This window comes from Rhinolophus hipposideros (genome assembly GCF_964194185.1).
Source record: "Rhinolophus hipposideros genome assembly, chromosome: 23".
In the NCBI taxonomy this organism is placed as follows: domain Eukaryota; kingdom Metazoa; phylum Chordata; class Mammalia; order Chiroptera; family Rhinolophidae; genus Rhinolophus; species Rhinolophus hipposideros.
The window spans coordinates 13953651-13977758 of record NC_138069.1 but is presented as its reverse complement, the minus strand read 5'-3'; the positions used below and the strand labels follow the sequence as shown (position 1 = coordinate 13977758).

General features: G+C 35.5%; 2 protein-coding genes across 7 annotated transcripts in view; one reads left to right on the top strand and one right to left on the bottom strand.

The window, feature by feature from the left end:
* PKD2L2 (polycystin 2 like 2, transient receptor potential cation channel) overlaps positions 1-23318 on the bottom strand; it is a gene marked incomplete at its 5' end in the record, with an annotated part of 28124 nt that extends 4806 nt beyond the window's left edge. The window contains 11 exons of the mRNA XM_081036209.1: positions 4498-4552; positions 5161-5225; positions 6740-6841; positions 7860-7980; positions 12016-12197; positions 12399-12569; positions 13896-14124; positions 16788-17009; positions 19607-19863; positions 20833-20966; positions 23288-23318. Coding sequence (XP_080892335.1) covers positions 4498-4552; positions 5161-5225; positions 6740-6841; positions 7860-7980; positions 12016-12197; positions 12399-12569; positions 13896-14124; positions 16788-17009; positions 19607-19863; positions 20833-20966; positions 23288-23318 — 1569 coding nt within the window. The remainder of the gene's footprint in view (positions 1-4497; positions 4553-5160; positions 5226-6739; positions 6842-7859; positions 7981-12015; positions 12198-12398; positions 12570-13895; positions 14125-16787; positions 17010-19606; positions 19864-20832; positions 20967-23287) is intronic.
* The window catches only part of KLHL3 (kelch like family member 3), a 250916-nt gene continuing 242394 nt past the window's right edge, over positions 15587-24108 (top strand). For 2 of the 6 annotated variants that reach the window (XM_081035620.1, XM_081035618.1), the window contains exon 1: positions 23487-23695. The gene's annotated coding sequence lies outside the window, so the exon portion shown is untranslated. Of the gene's footprint in view, positions 15621-23486; positions 23696-24108 lie in introns of those variants that run through there. The other 4 variants (XM_081035613.1, XM_081035617.1, XM_081035615.1 and 1 more) reach the window with 4 other exon arrangements.

Here is a 24108-nt window from a genome sequence, read left to right as displayed (position 1 = left end):
AGATCTACTCTCTTAGCAACTTACAAATATGCAATACAGTATATTAACTATAGTCGCCATGTTGTACGTTACATCCCCATGATTATTTAGTTTAAAACTGGAAGTTTGTACCTTTTTGCCACATTGACCCATTTTTCAACCCTCCCTCACTGTACCTCTGGCAACCACCAATCTGTTCTCTCTATCTATGAATTCATTTTTTAAAGATTCCAAATATAAGTGAGACCATACAGTATTTGTCTGACTTATTTCACTTAACATAATGCTCTCAAGTTCTATCCATGTTGTTACAAATGGCAGGATTTCCCTTTTTATGGCTACATAATATTTCATTGTGTATATAAAGAACTGTTTATACCATATTTCTTTATCCATTTATCCATTGATGTACACTTCTTTGTATTGGCTGTTGTAAATAATGCTGCAATGAACACGGGAGTGCAGATATCTTTTTGAGTTAGTGTTTTTGTTTTCTTCAGGTAAAAACCAGAAGTAGAGTTGCTGGATCATATGGTAGTTCTATTTTTAATTTTTTGAGGAACCTCCATACTGTTTTCCATAGTGGCTGCACCAATTTACATTCCCACAAACACTGCACAAGGGTTCCCTTTTCTCCACATCCTTACCAACACTTATTTCTTTTCTTTTTTATGACAGCCATTCTAACACGTATGAGGTGCTAGCTCACTATGATTTTAATTTGCATTTACCTGCTGATTATTGATGTTGAGCACCTTTTCATGTACCTGTTGACCATCTGTTTGTCTTTGGAAAAATGTCTATTCAAGTCCTTTGCCCATTTATTAATTGGATTTTGTTGTTGTTACTGAGTTGGCTGAGTTCTGTATATGTTTTGGATATTAACCTCTTACCAGATAGATGATTTGCAAAAATTTCTCCCATGCTATGATTACCTTTTCATTCTGTTGATGGTTTCCTTTGCTGTGCAGAAGCTTTTTAGTTTCATGTAGCCCCACTTGTTTATTTTTGCTTTTGTTGCCTTTGCTTCTGGTGTCAAATCCAAAAAATCATCATGAAGACTGATGTTAAGGAGTTTACTACCTGTGTTTTCTTTCAGGAGTTAAATGGTTTCAAGTCTTTAATCTATTTTGAGTTACTGTGTGTGGTGTAGGACAATAGTCCAGTTTCATTCTTTTGCATGTGGTTCCCAGCACCATTTATTTAAGAGACTGTCTTTTCCCTATCGTATATTCTTGGCTCTTTTGTCATAAATTAATTGACCATATATGCATGGGTTTATTTCTGGGTTCTCATTTCTAATCCATTGGTCTATTTGCTTTTATGCCAATACAATACTGTTTTGATTACAATAACTTTGTAATAAGTTTGAAATCAGGGAGTATGATACCTCCAGCTTTGTTCTTCTTTCTCAAGGTTGATTTGGCTATTTAGGGTCTTTTTTGGTTTCATCCAAAATTTTAAGAGTTTGTTCTATTTCTGTGATAAGTGCTATTGGAGTTTTGACATGGATTGCATTGAATCTGTATATTGGTTTGGGTGGTATGGACATTTTAACAGTATTCTTCCAATCCATGAGCACAGAATATCTTTCCATTTGTTTGTGTCTTCAATTTCTTTTAGTGATATTTCAAAATTTCTTCTTTCCTGATTATTTTCCCCACTGTAATTTTCTACTTTGTACGTTTCTCTCCCTCTTATTCCATTTGTTGGCTAATGGTGTCTTTTCAAAGAACCAGCCTTTTTATTTATTTATACTAATTTTTGTTTGTAGTTCAATTCTGCTTTTAGCTTTATTTCTTGTTTCTGTTTTCTCCTTATTCTTTTCTAACTTTTTAAGTCACATACTAAAATTACTTTCTTTTCTGTCTTTGATTTTTCTTTATAAATTTAAGACTATTAATTTTCCTCTGGGTATTCTTTGATTTTATCTCATAGATTCTACTATATAATGTTTTTTATCATTTTGTTTTCTGGGATTCTGCGATTTCATTTTGTATTTTCTCTTTGATTCAAGAATTGTTTAATAGGCCCGGCCCGGTGGCTCAGGCGGTTAGAGCTTCATGCTCCTAACTCCGAAGGCTGCCAGTTCAATTCCCACAGGGGCCAGTGGGCTCTCAACCACAAGGTTGCCAGTTCAATTTCTCGAGTCCCACAAGGGATGATGGGCTCTGCCCCTTGCAACTAAGATTGAACAGGGAACCTTGAGCTGAGCTGCCGCTGAGCTCCCCAATGGCTCGGTTGGAGCGCATCCTCTCAGCCACAAGGTTGTCTGGTTCGACTCCTGCAAGGGATGGTGGGCTGTGCCCCCTGCAACTAGCTAAGGGCAACTGAACCTGGAACTGAGCTGCAGGGGTCCTCCACAACTAGGACTGAAAGGACAACAACTTGACTTGGAAAAAAGTCCTGGAAGTACACACTGTTCCCCAATAAAGTCCTGTTCCCCTTCCCCAATAAAAAAAAAAATACAAAAAAAAAAAAGAATTGTTTAATAGACAATTCTTTAGAAATTCAAAACTTTCTTGGTTAAAAATTTTTTTAAATTTCATTAATAATATATATTTTAATTAGTTTCAGGTGTAAAAATCAATGTAATAGTTAAACATTTACACCCCTCACAAAGTGATAACCCGCCTCCCAATAATATATTTTTATTATGTCGTTTCCAGATAACTTTTTCTATGTTAACTACATTTTGGAATTTATTGAAGTTTTCTTTATGGTCCAGTATATGATCAATTTTAATGAAGGGTTTTTGAAAACTGAGTGTATCTTCTGAGAGTACAGAGTTTAATACATAACTGTAAGACTGCCTATTCAAAATGTACGCATTTTTTATCCTTTGATTTTTCCTGATCTGTCTCTTTGTGTGTGTATGTGTGTGCTTGTGTATTTCTCCTCTTATAAGTCCAGTAGTCTTATGGAAGTTGATGCTGTGTTATTTGGTACATAGATCATCATAATTATTAGAGTTGATCTTAGCCTTATAAAGTGCCCTTGATCTCATTTAGAGCCTTTTGTCTAGAATTCTACCTTGACTTATATTAAGTTGTCCCCTGAGGTGTTTTGCTTGCCTATTATATCTTTGCTCATGCTTTTATATTTAACTTTTCTGAATCACTTTGTTTTAGGTTATGTATTTTAGGATACAGCATATAATTGGGTGTTGTTTTGTAATTTGATTTGAAAATATTTCCTTTTTAAGTAAATTATCCTAATTTGTCATTACTGACATATTAGATATATCTGGTCACAGTTATGTCACATTGTCTTATGGTTGTATTTTAAGTGTTTTACCATGCAGTATATTTTCTGTTCTTTTTTGATTTGGTGCTTTTGCCCTTTAGGAATGCATATATTTGTTTTGAAGCAAATATACTTCAAAGTACATCTGTGGGTATTCTTTGCCCTCCCAGGAAAACAAAACAAAAAAAAAAGAAATGATTTGTTTTTATTCATGTATCTTTTTATACACCCTGATCTTCCCTTTCTTGCTTTGGTTCTCTCAACAAAGAACCAAACAAGTTCAACAAGAAAATTAGCTTATAATTTCTTCATCCTCATCTCCTTCTCTTCTACTACCCAATTATATTTTCAATCATGTTACCATATATCCTTGTATCTGAGATGTGGAGTCTGTTGTAAGATTTACCATTATTTTATGTACCACTTAGGAAAAATTGCTGCCAATTAAAGTATGACACACCGTCAACCATAAGGTACATCTTGATTCCAGAGATGTTAAAATTTGAGAAAAGCGTTTTAAAACCTAGAAAATAATCTTTTTATTTATTATTGTACTCTCAAATATGCTAAAGTTTTTTCTTCTTGTTTATTAACTCTTAATCATAATTCTTTAACTTTTAGCTATTATATGACCCAATCAGTCAGGTTTTTCTACTTTATACCTTCTCTCTCCGTCCTTTTCCCAAAATTTTCCAATCATCTCTGAGTTGGTTGAAGTTGATCCTCTTGTAGACCTCTCAGGAATATAACAGTATTCCCTGAGTTCTTGCATGTTCAAAACTGAGCCTTTATATTTGAAGCACAGCTTTGCTAGATATAAAAATCCTTGGCCTACATTTTCTTTCCTTGCATATATTGTGTGCTTTATAATTACTTCTTAAACACATACATGTAGAGTCATTTATTGAATATATGTCATAATTTTGAAATTAAAAAATCATTAAAGTGATATATCACATTAATGATTATAAGAGAAAAATTATATAATTGTCTCAGTAGACTATACTCACTAAACCCTGTGTGATTATCCCAGTGAGTGTACAGTTGAAGGACCAGGGTATCTGGCTGAGAACACCCGAAAGAGGGAGTATCTGGAATCCAAACAATTTGACCTAAACAAGAAAGGATCTAGAAACTGGGAGAAATATTTGGAGGTGGCAAACAACTACTGCTTTGAAAAAAAGCAAATCATTTCAATTCTTAATCAGAACTTTTTTGTAAGCGTATTTCTAATAAAGCCATTACTTCTTTATGAGAAAATTAAAATCTTACATTTTCGTCAAAGCCTTCTCTTCTGGCTCGTTCAGCGAAATCTCCACTTTTCATACTGAGAATGTAAAATAAAAATTAGAGGCATGTGATAGTAAAAAGGGAAATGCCAACAAAATATAATCAGATCTATAGTAAAGATCTGAATTGCATTTCTGTTCTTTCTGATAACACTAATTACTTGGAAAATATGGTCATTGATAAGTTCCCCAGAGTATCATATCTCTAGCTATAAAAAAAGTTCATAGTATTAAACCCATTGTTAGAGGTCTGGGTTTGGGAAACATTTCAACAACAAATTGATTCAATAAGTGTAAGTGTATTCTTAATTTGTGTAAAAATGTTTTTATTTTGATAGTTAAATAAATGCACTTAATGTAGACTGAAATTGCTTCTTACCTTTTTAGAGGGATTTTACTGTCCTGTCCAACTTCTGTTAAGCCTTTTTTGAGTGGCATATCATGCCTTATATTACTTTTAAATTAGCTTAGAGTTTCATGACATTCTCAGAAATTAGGAGGCACATTATTGGATATATTGACAACACCTTTAGAACTAGCACTTTGGATAGTGGTGGTTTTGCAATCAAAACCTTTCTCTTATTGTAGGTTTCTCATGTAATGTAGAGCTTTAAAATAGTAAATTAAAAGTTTAAAGTCATCTTACTTTTTGCTGTTTTCATCTGTGTGAGGTTTCTTTAGTTTGAGTTTTTCAAGAACATCGTGGTAACTCTGGGCATAATTAAAAAGTTTTAAAAAGTTCATCAAAATATATCCTGTATTGTCAATTTTTGATCAATGTACAGGGAATATGGAATGCCTATCTCTAGGGACTGCTACTCTAAAGAAATGTAGAGGTAAATGCTATGATTATCCTTCTTTCACCTTGTCAGCACTTATGGGCATCACACCTGAACGTGAAAAAAAAAAAAAACTTGAAAAAGTATTAGTAACATTTATTGCATTAAAGATAACACTTTAATGCATATAAGTAACATCATAATCAAGAAGTAAAAGATGAAGAGAACCATAATTAAGCTCACTGGGGGACATATTAATCGTTTTCTTTTACAGATAAGTTCTTGGACAGCTTTTAAACCCCACTAACCCTAAAGCAATTAGGATGTTTTCTATGTGAAGTGCTATGGTTAGAGCTGTGGATATGCAAAGATGGGCACATGTGACTCTGGTACAGCTCTAAGGGAGGTAGGTGTCAAGAGAACAGGCGGTTCTGCTCTGTCAGGGAGAACAGAGTGTCAGTGAGAGAGTGTAGGGAATATACGTGGGGTCAGAGAAGGACATGAGCAGGGACCCAGAGGAGGGAGAGAGTGCAAGCGTGGTAAGGCACTGTGCTCAAAACCAGGCTATAAATGGACGCATAGAAAGTAGAAATTTTATAGTTAAATGAGAGGAAGGATATGTTGGGACTGTGAGACTTTAGAAGGGCTTTAGAATGTTTGAGTAAAGAATTTGGACTTATTTTGACAGGCCCAAGGAAACAAGAATTTTTTTTTTAATTAAAGTTTATTGGGGTGACAATTGTTAGTTTTTTTTTAATTAAAGTTTTTTGGGGATCTGAAGAATTTTGAGCAGAGAAGTAATAAGATCAGAGCTGGCCTGGCACAGGAAAGAGACTAGAACAGGTAAGAAGATGTGATTACATAGAAGGCTGGGTGAAAAGTCCTGAGGCCCCTAATCTGGAGCTGGTAAATGGGAGCAAAAACACACAAGACTTGTCAACAGATCATATGAGGGACAAAGAAATACAAAGTTCAAGGTTTTTGAATTGGGGTGACTGAGAAAAAACTGCTGCCATTAACAGAAACAGGAAAGTGAGGAAGATACACTGAGAAAGTGAGGAAGATACACCTCAGGCACACTGAGGTTTGAGTTTAGATTGTTTACAGAAATTTGCATCTAAATTGAAAACTTAGAGGGAAGAATTACTTTTATTATAATATCCAACAGTGCTTTGTATTTAGTAAATAGCTTAATTACTGTTTAATACGTTGAACTCGGAAGTAATTTTGGCCACCTTTTTAAAGCCAGAGAGCATACTTCAGTGCCCTGGTAGTGAAATAATACAAATATGAGTAACACTGAGCCAAAACAAAAAAAACAACAACACCCCTCTAAAACCCCCAGACCCACCACCACTTGGGTTTAAGTGTTATTCACACTACAAGAGTATATAAACTGAATAAGATTTGTCTTAGAATTCTAATTAAGAAAAGACTTTGACATACCTTTTTAATCATTTTACCAAGTTCAAAATCTGGTCTTCTGCCTAGTGAATAATCAGCTTTCACTTCAGAATAGGTATTATTAATTATTGCCAAGAACATGTTCTGGGGAGAAATATTCAAATAATTATTTCAATAAAAATTTAGTTCAAATGTTAGTGACTTTGATAGGTGCTGGAATTTGTAAAATGATTTAAATTTAAAAAGTAACTCAGATGCTTAAAAACAAATGGCTATGAAGACTAATTTAGTAGAATGGGAAATGTGTACTGTGTGAATCCAGGCAAATATGTGGTAAATGAGAAAAATGGAATTTAAAGTACTGCATATGAACTGGTTATTTACATATACATTAATTTATCAGTATTGCATGTTAATCTATTAATGTCATTCTATGTTCATAAAGGGAGGTTTTGGTTTTTAAAACGTCTATAAAACTGTTTAATTGCACAATCCTACTAAGGCTTTTACGACTACTGATATCTAGATGACACAAACAGAATTGTGGAGAGGGTATTCCTTAGCCCTAGTCCACTTCTCCACCTTTCACTGTGGCTCAGCTCTGTTACTGTGAGGATTCGTGGCCATCACCAGGGATTAACTGCTACGCATGATAGAGAAAAAATGTTTTTGTGGAGGACAGACAGTGGCAGTGCCTTGACTATCAGGGTATGGTTGCTTGATTAGGAAGGCCAAACAGATTAGCCCTGAGCACATACGAGACCCATCCTGGGGACTCCTAAAAATCATCAGGGTGTGAGCTTTCAGCTATGAGGGCCAAAAGCCATTGCCATATGGATAGGATATTAATGGCTTAATTCATACCTACTGTCCCAGGCTGGAGAGGCCTGGGATGTTCAAATTATATGTGTAAAAGATTTAGCACATTTCTGGCACACAGTTAACACCCAGATGGTAACTACTGTGATCACATTCTCCATGGGACAACTTGTTTAGACACTGGACTAGAGAACCTCGATTACTAGTAATTCACACCATTCTTAATAAATGTAAAGTGTTCTGACAGCTAAGCAATGATACCATAGTTTCTTCTAAATTGTTAGTTTCATTTTTCATTCTGAAAAATGTAAGCAAAAAAGGGGACATATATAGTCATTCTTACCAGGAGAACAAAGAACACGAAAAAGATGAAGGTGATGAAGTAAATGGGTCCCAAGATACGATTGGCTTGCTGAATACCAGCAAAATTAAAATCCCCAAGAACAATTCGAAATTGTGAAAATCTTTGATGGGAAGAAAGAAAAGCAGTATAAAATATTATATTCCTTCATACATACATGACAGCTGGTGGGGTTAATGTGTCTAAGAAAGTATTTAGCAGCATATGGCATATGTTCTCTGGCTTTAGTTATGTTAGCACAAGAATTTTATAAAACTGGATGTAGAAAATTCCCCTAAAGGCAAGACTTTGAGGTATCTCAATAGCTGAACTGGTAGTCCAGAAAATAATAGGCTTCAATTTATTTAAACCAATGTGAACCCAATGTTTACCTACAATATTTGAATCTTGAGATACCTGCTTACTGGTTGCTCTTAGCAGTGACCTCCTTAGCTCTTCCTGTGCCCTTCTAAAGCTTAGAATATTTTGACCTTGCCCAATAAGTAATTTTCAACTTGTACCTAGACCCAGGAGCCCTAAAATTTCTAGTATCAATGACATGTTTACTGTTTGCACCTCTTCTGTTAAAATAAGGATGCCAACCATTTGTCACTTGCCGAGTCTCAAACAAGTGCTCGTAATGATCTTTAAATATTATCCCGAGGTTTATTTTATTCTTTTCAATGACTATGGAAGCTTGGTTTTGATGTGAAATAACATTTAAAATATTACAGATCTTCATTTTTTTTAATTTTAAAGATGGAATATTAAGAAACTAAAGCATTGAATAAGTATGATAGTAGCAGAGGTAGAATTAAAAATTTCTTAACCTGAAGTTTTATTTTATTTTCTCATCAATAATTTGTAATGGCATTGCCAGACACACCAGGAATATGTTATAAATTAAGTGAGTTCTTTATTTTAAGGGGAAATCTGGGAAGGAATTCTTTTTTTTAAGGAGGGCACAGTTCATAGGAGCCCATGCAGGGATTGAACCGGCAAACTTGGTGTTATTACCACCACATTCTAACCAACTGAACTAACTGGCCACCCCTGGAAAGGAATTTTTAATAGTATGTAGATACTTTGCATGATTGCCAGTCAGTCAAAAGGGAGAAATGCTTCTTGTTCTTCGATGCTTTTGCCACTCACAAAAAGGGGACATAGGGCATCAACAATGAAGGAAGGAAATGTGGTCAGAGAAATCAGCTACTTGGAATTAATCCTAGGCTCAGAGTTATCTGAAACTTTATCCCCAGTGCCTAAGACTTGATTAAATCATACTTCAAGTATTTATCCAGATTTTAATACTGGTTTGTAATGCTCTTCGACAAAGAGAAATGCTGAATTGCAAGACCAAAATTTCTCAACGTATTAAATCTTTTTTCTTCTCTGGTATACAAGAATAAGAGGTTCTGTTTTAGTGTTCCTAATTTGATCTTTTATCCTTGAGTTGTGTTTATATAAGAAAAGACAAGTGAAAGGCATCATTTCTCCTTCCCAGAAATTAGCTCATTAACTAAAGCTTCCGTTTAGCCTTTTCTATCAGGGAAGTGACCAGATATCTCTGCTGTGTAAATAATAATGTGAGTAACAAAACCTAAGCAATTTACTGAATAGTTAGATAGGAACTGGAGAGAAATGGCTATGGAGACTAATATAGTAGCATGGGAAATGTGTAGTGTCAAATATGTGGTAAATTAAGACTAACAGAATTTAAAATAGTGCATATGAACTAGATATTATATATATATATATACATTAATTTATCAATATTGCATATTAATCTTTTACTTTAATGTAATCCAAATACAGTGTATTTGTTACTTTGCTCTTAATTAGAACTTAGTTTATCCTTTTTTGCTTTTTTCAAGCTAAAAGAACACCATGATTCCTTCGCATACAGGGTTATACTGAATGAAAATACTGCTTTGTAACTTCTTGATACCCCTGCTAACTTTTTAGTTCTCTCTTATTGAATTAAAATAACTAACAGACTGTTTCATAATAATGTACCATTTGTGGTTAATATCACTTCCCAGTTTCTCATTTGGTGGCACGATTGGGTGAAAGCTATTCCTAAGCATTTTTTAAATATGACCTCTATTTCACTGTCTTCTTCTGTAACTCAGGTTAAATATATATTAGGCCTTCTCATTCTTTCCTTTATGTCTCATACTCTCTCCCAACATTTTTTTTTTAATTGGGGAATACTGGGGAACAGTGTGCTTTTCCAGGGCCCATCAGCTCCAAGTCGTTGTCCTTTAATCTAGTTGTGGAGGGCGCAGTTCAGCCCCAAGTCCAGTCACCGTTTTCATTATTTAGTTGCAGGGGGCGCAGCCCACCATTCCATATGGGAATCGAACCGGCAACCCTGTTGTTCAGAGCTCGCACTCTCAACCAAGTGAGACATCCGGTCGCCCCCCAACATTTTTTCTATGTTACATTTTTGATAGTTTTTTCCTGACCTATTTTTCACTTTATTCATTCTCTTTTCATCTATGTCTTATTTTGCTGTCAAACCTGTCAACTGGGTTTTTAATCTCAGTTGCTGTAATTTTCAGTTCTAGAATTCTGTTTGATGCTTTTTCAAATATGTCACTTTTTATACTATCCTGTTCTCTCAAGATACTGACTTGTGTTCTATTTCTCTAAATATAGTATTGCTTAGTTATTCTATTATAATATCTGAAATCTCTGAGTCTGTTTCTGTTTCCTGTTGTATCTTCTGGTTCTTTCTCATGATTTTTTTCCCCCTTATGTACCAAATTATCTTTGACTATGAGCAGTAAATTAGATTTGAAAAATTACTTGTAGAAGTAATTTGAGGATTAGGACGAAGACATCTTCCTCCAGAGAGGTTTTTTTGTTTGAGTCTGCAGGTTTATACAAATTTCCAAATTTCTGTAAATTACTATATTTATATTCAATATCCAATACTACTTAAGTTTTATTAATTAATACTTGAATTAAGATCCTAGGAAAGGACCAAGAAGTTGTTGGAACTGCAAACATTCACTCAGGATAAGCTAATTAGACTTCTCAGGTTATAGGTCATTTCAAGTTGGGAAGGTATCTGAGACTGATTTAGTTAGCTCCTTCATTTACAGATAAAGAAATTAAGGTCTAGAAATCTTAAATAGCTAATGGCAGAATTGGAAAAGTAGAATTATATCCTGGGAATTATATCCTCTTGGTTCCTAGTCCACTCTTCTTTCCACTACTGACTTAATAAAGGATTATTTCAGAAAAATGTTATTAAATTTCATACTATTGGTACTTCAATAACTTACATGTGATGATGAAAAGAGGGCAACCTAAGACATTTTTTTAGACCAGAGTTTCCCCAAAGTCAACTAAAAGGATCATGGACAAGTAAGCTCGGAGAATTCTTAACTAAAGTCAAGAAAGTTTTTGTGTGTTTTTTTTCCCTCAGAGCCATGTGTTGCTATGCACTGCTAATTTCCTAAAGAGTGATGCAAAATTTCCCAAACTTAGTTAAGTATGAAGCCATTTCCCCCCACTTTTGGTCTAAATTTCACAGAATACATTTTGACAATTGATATTTTAAGCTATCATAATTTTCTCATATGGACAGAACTTGCTTTACCTATCCTTTATTCACTTTTTCACTTTTTAAAAGTGAAAATTATTCACTTTCAAAGAAAAGCCTGAATATGTTTCTAGGGATTCTAATCAGCTTCATAAGTTTTTTGCCTGCTGATTGGTTTATGCTTATAAAGCTGTTTTTAAAATACAGCTTTGCCAGATCAGCAAAACACAATCATGTCAATACCAATAAAAGGATTCTAAGATGGAGCCCTCTAAAGTAAACACTTAAGATTTCTTTTGTCCAGGGAATAAATATTACAGAGACATGGAGCCAATTTCTTTTATCTTAGGTAAAATTTCCACTCTTAGTGAGGAATCAAAATTATTTTACCAACTTGACCTGGTAACACTTAGAAAGCTGATATCATCACCCGCTTGGGTCTTTCAATGCCTAACCTTACTTTGAGTGGGACAGATATTTAGCCATCAGTGAAAATATCAAACCAACTGTAAACTAATTAAAGCTTATGTTACTACTTATCATAGACCTTTCCATGAGTTTTTTGTTACAAATGGAAAATATAATTACATTTATACAAGAGCTTACATGGAATTTTGAAAAGTGGAAAAGTCATCAACTTGTGATCCAAAAAGAAGAAATCCTAACTGGGCGTAAGCAAAGAATATTATAAAAAACATGATGGCAAATCCTACTATGTGTTTGATACAACGGGACAAGGTTGATGACAGCTGAGACATTGTCTTGTTAAAGCTTATGAATTTGAATATCTGAAAAAGAAACAGAATTAATTGAAATAGAATACTGAAGATTGTAATTACTTTTAGAATAAGTTTAATTTCACAAGAAACATGCTTCAAATTAAAGGAGGTGTTTAATGATAGGGTGTTTTTTTGTAGTTTAAGTTCCCATTTTGATATCTAGTAAAATAAAATATATGTATTGTGTGTAATATAATAAAATATGAATACCTTTATCCATGCAAAAAAGATGGTAATGGCAATTATATTGTTGTAGTAAATGTTCCAATAGGCAAGAAAATAGAAGTCTGAATATTTTTCAGTATTTTTTAACAGTTGTCCAAGTAAGAGAAAAATTTGTATATTACAGTATACATTGAAGAAAACGGCCACAAAACACAACTGTATAGGAAAAAAAGAAGGGTTAAATTAGAGACCTCTAAATCTCTGCAGTCTATGAAGCAGCACATCAAAAAGTTCATCAAAAGTTCAACAAAAAAGGAGGGAGAGATAGGACATAGGATTTTATATAAATGTAAGTAAGTTTTAGTTTATAGAATTTTAACGTTGCATAATCATCACAAAGACAGAAAAATAGTCATTACCTGGCCATCCTAATCTATTTGCCTGTTTGGTTTTTTTGAGTCATAAAGCACAAATGTATAAAAGGATTGTGTAATTCTGACTAGACTATAAGGATTTCTGTTCCTTGTAACCACGTTACCTAAAAGTTTAATATTTCCACTGTGTAACACTACAAGGAAAAAATTTTACAGTTCTTATATAATAAACTCTTTTAGAGCCTTTTAACAACTATCTTAGAAGAAGATTTTAGAACCAGGTTATCTTAGGTATCAGAGCTTTATAACCATCACAAAAATTTTCTTTTGATTTCCTTTGCCTGAAATACTCCGACAGTTAAACATTTAATGCTATGCCTGCCCTATGTTAAACATTGGGGATACCAGAAAGGTAGATGGCACACTTTTTGACTGAGAAACTTTCAATCTGGTTTTGGGAAAGACGGTTTATGTACTAAATTGGCTATAACTAAGTTACTAAGTAGTAACTAAGGGCCAATAGGGTGAAAGAGCAGATTGTATAAGCCAGAAATATTTGTTCATTGTTCCTAAAACCAAGCTCTTGCCATTTGTCCTACCCTCCCTACATCTTCGTTTATTTTAGTATGTTCTAGTAACAAGAACTGGCAGTCTCTGGAGTTTCTTTCAGAGACTCTTCCCCCATCCTGGTGTCCTGTGTCCACAAGCTTACCCTCTGGCTGTTCAAACCTCCTCCCTTCAGGATTCTGTCTTCTGCCTATTTTTTCAAAATTCAGCGTGAGGAGGAAAGCAGATTTTGGCAATATAGAAGAATACATTTTAAAGGACCTTGCCCCAAAAGATTTGTAATTTTCAACATGAAGCCCTGTAAGGAGTATGTTTTTGAGTTGGAGTAGGGGAGACCTTTGTGTATATTAAATCATAGTATCTATGGAATCACCTGTTCCTCTAAGTCTCTCCTCCCAAGAACCAAACCAGAAAAAAAAAAAAAGACTTCTCCCTCTTGGAGGCACACCATTAGTATGTACTGTAACAGTTCATTTTATGATTGTTACTTGCAACTTTCAAAATAAGTCCTGATGAATAGAAAACGTCTGCCTTTTACACCTCTCTCATTGGTGGGTTCATATGTGATTTCCTTCAATCATACATGTGAATATATACTTACCACTAAAAATAGTAATTCTAGCCAGTTCCAAATACTTTTGAAATAGGCAGACTTAAATTCTTTTACTTTTTTGGCTTCTTGTGTTGTGAAGACAATAAGAAAAATACAAAATGTGATTTCACAGGAAGCAATAAAATAATCATAGTAGGTAACATATCTGAGGAGATTCACTGTGTAAAACTGCCATGAAGTAAGTATTCCTCCAGTTGCTGGGAATTCTGCCACCAATCTGTAAAATTAGATTTGTGAGAGTAACTTTGCACGTCAAGCATTTATATTTTATTTGTTTATTTATTTATTGCTCCCCTCCCCCCGGTTTTTAAGCCGTTGTTTCTCAGTCTAGTTGTGTAGGACACAGCTCCCTGGCCCATGCTGGTATTAGGAGCCTTGCGCCCCCTCCCCGACGGCCCCCTCTGAGGGGGTCATTGCTTGGCGGCTCACAGCAGCATTTATATTTTAATACCTAACTCAAAGTGAAATTTCTAATCAGTGACGATGTGTAATTTAATGATAATCAGTTATTTTGCATAAAATATGTTTTCTTGGGGTAATAGGTTCAATTTGAAAAATTTTTAGTGACTTTACTTATTTTGTAATTGCTCCACTCTTTTTTGTACTTTGAATATTCACAGTGGTCAAACACCAATGTAAATGAGAAAGTAAACTGTGATTTTAGCCAGACATTCATACTATTTTGTGTTTAGATTGCTTGTTCATAACTGAGAATACTAATTTATCTCACAGGAGAATAAGATGATGTTTAAGAAAATGCTATACTGTTAGTTACTGTGATTAGTCAGGACTCCTCCAAAATACATAATTCTTGAATACTTCAGAAGAGGGAAATACACTCTCTCCCTTTAGCTTATCAGACATATTCTTGCTTCTAAATGTCAATATCACATATTCTACTACAGCAAATGTTTTCTGTTTACTTTAGGCACTGGATATTGGATACAAAGATATATATGGAAACAGAAGTATAACAATTTATTCTAACACTAAGTTATTCTCTACAACTTCAGATAATTAAGAATTGGCAGTACTTGGAGGAACAAGCATCTCTACCACAATGTCACAATGTAATTATTCCCACATAAAGATATTAGCAAATCTTATTGGTACTGGAATAAGGTGCTGCCAAAAAACAAACAACCCCCCCAAAACAACAAAAAACAACCACTTAACAAATGGAAAACAGAGCTGTTTGTTTTACTTTGCACAATAGGCGTGCAATGTTGGATAAGTGAGTGAAGTGAAAGACATTCAGTTTTTTTATGTAAAGTGTAGACAAATTAATAAAAAGGGAAAAACAGCATTCAGTGTAGTTTGCCAGATACGTGTATAAAAAGGAAAACAAGTGGATGAGGTCTTAGTGTAAGCAATATGCTTTTGTACAACTACTGATTAGATGTACTACCAGATAAAAGTTTCAAAATATACTGAAGTTTCTAAAAAATAACACTTTAAAAGGTAACACAGGGTAAGCATAAAACCTAGAGAAAGGAAATCTGGAATGAATCTAGTATTATAAGAAGTTCTTCATAAGACTCTAAGCCAGTGACCCCCATGTTTCTGCTATTCTTTAGGACATAGAAATGATTTGTAGTCTTCACTTTATCCAGATAAGGACTATTGGGGAAGGATGAACAATATGGGTGAGCAGCTCTGAGTCCTTGAACGAGAAGAACTATAAAGAGGTATAATGTCCATTGACTGCTTAAGGTAATTCACTTGTTTTATTCAGTTTTACAAATTGTAAAGGCCATCGTTGTGTTTCACCGTAGCTGTTGCGCAAGGGCAAAATCCCCTAATCAGAGTAAACACCAATTCCAAAATCCATTCAGAGCAAAAATGTAAGACTCATGAGAGAAAAGTGGCTCACCCAGATTATAGTGGACATTATTGTTTGCCTGTCTAGTGGTCATTGTCCCGTTCCTCCTTTCTAGCAGAACTGTGATTATATCAGGCATCACCCATTCCCAGATCACTTAGAGAAAGCTGACTCAATCCCCAGACAGATCAAATCAGGGCAATCCCATTTCCTTTGTTAGTGTTGGATTCCAGAACCCAGGCCAATTAGCACGGTCCAGGTTAGGTAGATGAACTAAGGTAGTCAAACTAATGAATGAAAAGAATTATTTCTCTTTGGTTGGTTCTCTCTCCTGCTCCTCCCCATGAGAAGATGTCTCTCAACCTCCTCCTGGGTCCATATTAGCCCAGGCACATCCTTTTCATGCAAACGCAGAGGTGCAAGAGAACAAGTTTTAATGTACAAACTCATTTCAAGCTTCTGCTAACATTCCATTGATCGAAGCAAGTCACGTGGTTGAGCCCAGCTCCAAGGACTGGGACAGTGCACCTTGCCTTGGGTGACAGGGCACTTTGAGGTTACATGGCAAAGATGTGAAGACTTGGGGCCATGTTTTCCAATCACATAGGCTCTAATCACTTCTAGGATGCTGGTAATTGTTACGTTGTTTGACATTTAAGTGGTTCATTCTTGAGACAAAAAATAATCACTAAATAAAGCTCATTTTGAAAGGAAATCAACAAATTTGTATGATGTGATTTAGAGGAAGAAATCATGAAGACTAAATGTTAGATCTGTGCAACTGCAAAATGACAAGAAATAAAACTGTATATCTTTTAGTAATATAAAACCAGCATGTTATATGTAGTTCTCCATGTTCTTGAATATACTCTGAAATAATGAAACTGAATATGATGTCACTTCACTATCTTTTTCATTGTTGGCAGAACTACATTCTATTTATTTTGAGGCTTATGATTTTAATCTCAGTACAGACATGTACAAACTGGAAACCCTAATGAGGGCTCTGGATGCTTTTTAAATTCAGTATACTAGTAAAGAGGTTTTGAGTCACTCACCTGATGATGCAAAACAGGTTTACATTAGCATTGTATAACGAAAAGTCAATAAAAATAACTCGAGTCCCTCTTGTAATCCAGCTGTTCAGTCGAAGGTTAACGAACTTGTTTTGGGTTTCAGATTTTGATTTTGATAAAGTGAAAATATATCCACCATTTTGGTAAACACCAGCAAATCCCCAGTGCCCAGGGGCGCTCATACTGGGAGCAGAGAACTTCCATCTATTGGATGTAAAGAGAAAAATGGAGAGCTGAGAAGCCTGACTGAGAAATATTCTAAGAATTTAAGCTAACCTCTGATTCAAAGTAGTAGTTAAAAAAATAGTACTAAGTTCATAAGTATTACAGTAATTTTTGAAGCAAGACAATGAGTTAGGATAAAGCTAAAAGAATTAAGATTTACTATGTTTTCATTTTTTAGTGCTTAGTGTGGGCAAGACACTGGACTAGCTGCTATGAGAAAAAAAATTAAATCCATTTGTTGTCTCAGGAACTTTAAAAAATCTAGAAAATAATGACTGATTTTGTTCTTTAACATATTGTGTCTGTTGTTTGGTCAGATCTTAAGTCTTTGAGTAGAACAAGAATACCAAAGGTTTTGATTCAGAAATATTTGTCTCAGCTTGGGGAAAAAAGATGCTTCATAGTCTATCTTCTAAAAGTCGTATACTTTAAAAAAAATTCCCAGTAAATAAAAAACTTGTTGCAGTGTCTATATTGTTATATAGGTATCTCATTTTAATGAAAGTACATAAATCAAAGTAAAATGTGTGTAACTAAATTTTATTTCCATTTTTTTCTACTTTTAATTGTGGGGTATCAAAGAAATAAAGCCTTGATTCCTCATTTTAGTCATTCCGTCTCCCCAAAACAGATCCAAATGATTATCCAAAGATGCACTGCTTAAACTTGTTTTTCTATTAATAATGTTTGTTTTCGGTAGTGGGGGGAAAAGTGGTATCACCTAGAAAAAAATACTCATATTTAATGAAAATTCCGTAGTTGTATTTTTTCAGTTACAGTTGATATTCAATATTTATGTTAGTTTCAGGTGTACAACATAGTTGTTAGACATTTATATAATTTCCACTGTTGTATTTTTGAGTGTTTTTATAATGATTGTTATACTGAAACAACATTTGTTATAATAGCCCTCTCCTACTTCCAGTTTTTCGTGATTTTAATTAATGAATGCTGCATTTTAGATAAGCACAAACTGGTTCTTATTTTGGTTTTAGGGAATGAAAGGTATTACAATTCCAAATCAATAGTGTTAATTTTGGTATTTAAATTCTTTGTACTTGTTATAAGAATTTGGAATAATAGAATATCTAACAGATTAGTCTTGAAATTCCAATTTTAAACGTGTAATTAAATAATTGATTTATCTGGGGCGCCGTATGGCTCAGTTGGTTAGACCGTGAGCTCTGAACAATGAGGTTGCCGGTTCAATCCATGGGATGGTGGGCCGCACCCCCTGCAACTAAAGATTGAAAATGGCGACTGGCTTAGAGCCACAACTAGATTGAAGGACAATGACTTGGAGCTGATGGGCCCTGGAGAAACTCACTGTTCCCCAATATCCCCCAATTAAAAAAATGTTTTTTGATTTATCATGTAATTTTTCATTGAAAGGGAAAGAGTGTATAGTAGTGTATTTAAGATGACTCACCGTATTTATGAATTTATTAGATTTATAAGAATTATACAAGTACTTTTTTGCTCTCAAGAATACTCAGAAACTCACAAAAAAAATAAGTCAACAAAAGCCACAAAGCAATATGGGTGTAATCCTGGGTGGGTATAGGGGAGGTTGTTGAAGGAGATGTAATCATTGTTAATATTTATAATATAAACACTGGGTAATAATTAACAAAAACGATGGTATAACTATAGATTAAGAGGAACAAGAAGAGCGTGTATAGAGGGAGTGGCATGAGAGGTGACACCTTCTATGATAGACAATAGGTATATAAAACTGTAAAATCAAGTAATAGCAGTATAAGCATATTCTTTAGAAAAAGGAAGTATGTACCTGAAGAAACAACTAAAAGAGCTGAAAGTGGCTGCTTCTGAAGTGGGAATTTTAAGTAGGAAGGGGTGGACCTTTGTAAATATTTTTATCACTTTGATAAATATTAATATTTAAAGATTTATCATCTACCTCTTAAGATTTTCATAGGACCCTAAAAGCAATGATACCCGCAGCTTCTGTGTTAAGGGGAGGTAGCGTGGGTGGCTTTGGGCTTTCACATTGTCAATATAAAGTGTATAGAGGAGGCTACACCAGAAGTAAGCTCAGCCACTTTGGAGAACAATGTCTGTGATATCTTTGGCAGGCATCATCAGATGTAGTGCCTAGAGAGCTAACTGCCCCTTTTCAGTACTGGCAACAATAGAGATCACTGAAGTAAACCAGAATGAGAAAGGAGGAAAGTGGCCCAAGACACCTAAGATACTCCTTAAGATCCCAACAAGCATTTGGGATATGTTGGAGGTCAGCCCGGGCAGAGCCAGAAGAGCGTGTTGAGTATTGTAAAAGCAAAACTGGATGCTCTGCCTTGTGTCCAATATGACTTAGCACTTCATATACCACAGTCAGAAAAAAAGAAAACACTTTATATCATTTGGTAAGCAAACAAACAAAATAACAGGTTCACTCTTCTCTTTCTAAACACTGCATCTAAGTCTTCCTTTGATACTATTAATGAAACATGATCCCCTATGGTATTTGGAAAGTACATATATCTTCACAATTGTTTAAAGATACCTAATGGTAAGCTGCTAGAAAAAGTTACCAGTAATTTTATACTACTTACTCAGTATTAAGTTTAAGGCCAAAATCAGACATGTCTTCATTTTCAGAAGTGTATTTGGCATAACATTCACTCATCAAAGATTGAAAGGATGAATAAACCTTGCAAGTGTTGTTGCGGACTTTTAGCTGACGGACTCTGGGGACCCCTAAAAGTATGTTTTCATAGTAGATGCGACTGCTGTTCTTTAAATTATACAACTTCTGGTTATTGTACCATGAGTCCCAGTATAGACCTTCCAAAAGGGGTCCTTCCATAAACTTCACATAGAAAGATAAATGTTATGGGAAAAATAGTTTCATGTCAACTGTGTAACAATCTATATTCATAATGTTATCCATAAGAGTATAAACATCAGTGATTTTGAGGATGAGTATAAAAACGAAATTATTGACCAAGCCAACATTAATATTAATGGTTGTCTCCTTGATAAGTTTCAAATTCCTAGCATGGCATACATGATTTGACCTCTGTCAAATTCATAGTTCGGCCTTTTCCACCTCCTCTTTTATATGCCTATAATGCCGAACATAGCTCCGTATGTACAATTATTTATGGTACATATTGTTTTTCTTCCTAGAATGCCTTTCCATTACTTATCCTTTAAAACTCAACTGGTCATCATTTCTGGAAAGCCTTCCCTATCTCTTCTTTGTATGTCCCAATGTTTGGGATATGTGAAGCTGCTATTCCTTTAATTATTCTTTCCTCATAATGTGAACATCTTGCTAAGTGTATTGGAAAAAACAAGTCTGTTCCAATGCTGAAGGAATTCTCTTATGCAATTAAAAACACTATGAAATTATATTTTGTATATATATTCTTTATTATGTACTGAACATTACATAATAGTACAGGGTTGTATGGTATACCCAAATCACATATATTTCACTTGATGGGCAATTTGAGGAATTTTTAAGAATAATTTTCACTATACACAATTATAGACTGACTGGATCCTAACCCCTATATAAGAAGTAAGTTTCCTGTTTTCGAAATGGAATAATGTTAAAAAAATAAGCATTATTTTTTTAGTTATAAGAACTCTATCACACTTACAACACAGGTTCTCAATAAACACTTATTGGCTAGTTCATTCTAATAGTTTAAAGAAATAATATTTATTTTTACTCATTCCTTCAACAGATATGTACAGTGACTACTACGTGTGAGGAGTTTGTTTATACAATACCTAAAGCTACTTTATCCGCAGTCACACGATACCTTACCTTCCAGAAATCAGTTACGCTGTGAACAGACTTAAAGTTGGTTCTTTCATCACCAGGCACAGAAGTGTCCAAAAACAGAGATGACATAACTTTGTTTAAGTAATACATATGTGGGTTTACCATCCCAAAAGTCACTAAGGAGAAGAATTTTTTGGTTAAAAATTTGTTTAAAAACGGAATTTATCAGGATTAAAAATGTACATACAATTTGTTCCCAATTTTGGTTTGAAAATTCAATTTTATTGTCTAAATATAAAAGTGATAATAAACTGAAAAAGAAATATACAAAACACGAAGTTCCCTGTGATTCCACTGCTCGAGTTAAATTTGGCATATATTCTTCAGGTTTTTCTATATGCAAACACATTTATAAAGAACTTTGTTTTACAAAAATGAGATCACATTATACATATTATTCTGCAAATTGGCTTTTTCTTCATATTGAGAGTAGGTAATGTAACGTGAGTAGTTATGTATGGACTTTCAATATAAATATAATGGTTTGAGTCCTATCACTCGGATAATCTCTCTTCATAGTTTTATTAGCAGTGAGATAATGCATGTGAAAGGAACATTTAAAACTATGTTATGGCGTATGGTAAGAATTTTAACAAGTACTTACTAGTATTCTTTCTTATTTTCTTTCTAGGGTTGGGTGGGTGGTTTTAGAGTGGGGTGTAGACTAGGTATGTCTTTTTTTTTTTTTTTTTTGCTGGAAGCCCTTTGATTTTTAGAAACCATGTGTCTTCAACATCATTCCATGGCTCGCATTAGCCTATGCCATTCTTTAATGTTACATTATGTGATTGTATATACCAATCCTGTTGTATATACAAATCCTGTTGATGGAGATTTGTTTTCAAGTCTTCCCAATTACAAAAGTATTTTTAATCCCCAAATAAAGGGGTTACGAATGATCTTTTTAGTTTTCCATTCCCCAAATGTTCTGTAATAAGTATTTAAAAACCAGTCTAAGGCATCTTAATGTATAAGATGGGCTATAGTTGTCTTTTTAATAAAGATCTGACTCAAATGTACCCCTATAATACCAATTCAATAGTTAATTGACATTTGATTTCCAATGTATAGTCCATATAAAATGAGTTAAGTCTGGACAGTTAGCTTACATCTACTGTATGTTGCATGCTCTAAAGACAAAATGCTCTTTAATACTGATTAAGTCAATGCTATTGACTCACAGACAGGAGGAATGCAGGTTGAGTTTTCCCAGTCCTTAAAGATTTGCATTGATTCATACCTTTTGTGGCTTAGCACAAGCATAGTTTACTATTAACTGTGCAACAGAACAAAGAAGAAAGCAGCCACTAAGACTAACTTCTGTGGTCTCAGTTGTAGTTTGACCTATGACACAGCCAACTCAAGGGAATAACTTCACTTGATGGGCAATTTGAGGCCAACCAAAAAGAATAATTAATTCAACGTAGACTATGAAAGATTTTCATTACATTTGTGATCTAAAGTTTAACCCTTTAAGAATTAGAAACAGTGTCAATCTAAATGAATTCAAGATAATGCCTAAAATGTGTCGCTATTTTGTGAGAAGGTTTAGTCATCTGAGAAAGCCTATGGTTTTATAAAGTCCATGTTTTACTTCTCATCTCTATAGAACTTCTTAGTTCCGAGTCTTCATCTACATGTGTACTTACATATGCATAGGTTTATTAAAAAAATAGAGTAGAGTAATAACTCCTGAAGTGTGGGTCTACTTTCTACTTCTTTTCTGAAATGTTTTGGAGTCCCTGTGAGACAAAACAAAATTTTCCTTACATTATTATGTAATTCACGATGTCTAAAAAGACAATGATGGGAAAAACCGCCCCTCGAGCGTTACACTGTGTGAAGGAATGCGCCCGTGGCTTCTGGTTATTTTTTCATTCTCGCTTTCCGAGGGAGAAATCATTACTAACGTTTTCCCATGGGGTTAAGTGGGCAGGCATTCCACGTCTGTATGCTAACGGATTTGATAGCACGGATGGACGGGACAGGACCGGTAGTACCTTAACATGGAAAAGCAAAACACAAAACAACCCCCCGCGACTGTCCTCCTCGTCGTCTCCCGCCGTGAGCGCCGCTTCCCGGCAGGGCTGGCTTCCGCCGCAGGTACAAAAGGACTCGACCTGTGGTCCTGTTGAGGTCGCGACTCCCTAACGCGACAAAGGACTTCGGACACTGGCCTAGCGACGGGCATTGTACAGCACATGGCAGCGCCCAGCTCGAGCCTCAGGCCACTGCCGTGTCCCATTATTAACTAAGGGCTTCAGTGTTCCCGTGTGAAATGGGACCATCGCTCCTCTCCGCTTCAGAGGAGGCCGTGAGGGCTACACATGCTATCGGTCACGTGTCTCACGTGGTACAGGGCAACAAAGTTCCTTGCGGGGTATCGGAAATCGCCAATGCCGCCCTGCTCCCCCCACTCCCTAGGAGTACCCCTCACCGCCTTGGTGCCAACGGGACGCCTCAGCCATTGCGGACCAGCGACGGACGCCCGTTCACCCCCGCCAGGTCTGCGCGCGTGCGCGAGCCGCCGCGCTCAGGCGCCTGCCGAGTTCCTGCGCCTGCGCGAGCCCTCTGGCTCCCGGACCGGCGCAGGTAGCGCTACAAGTTGCAGGCGCGCGTGCGCACCGGGGACCTTCTGGAAGAGCTTCGCCTGAGGCGGGGCTGGGGATTGCGGCGTTTGTCTCCTGCGGAGGCCCGGCTGCTAGAGCCAGACCTGGCTTTGGGCCTGAGGTTAATCGTAACAATCATCGTAATTAATTAGAACGGGCTACCTTTTTTTTTTTTTTTTGAATACTTTTAACATGTATTGGCTTTTTGGGTCTTCACACTCCCCTGCTTTGGAAAGGTAGGTGTTTTGTCCTCATTTTAGGTCTGAAGAAAGCGAGGGTGCTGAGAGGGTAAATCATTTACCTAAGAGCACGGCTTGTTGGGGGCCAGGGCCGCTGGACGCCAAAGCCCAAATGCCTGTCCAAGACCCCACCCTACTTGCTGAAACTGGTGATTGTTAACGGAGAGCTGTGGCTAGAAATAGCTTCTGTTCTCCTTTCCACCTAGTACAGCTAAAGGGGACGTTAAAATAGGTTTGGGGAAAAAAAAAAAAAAAAACCGGCTCTGCAGTGATTATGTAAAACTGCAGGCCACAGCAGTAGTCCTGAGGAGCCCGGACTCGCATCTGGTTCCCAAGCTTTGCACCGATGCGAAGGACGTTTGCAAACCAGCTGCGGAAAAGACCAGACACATTTGGCTGTAAATGAAGGC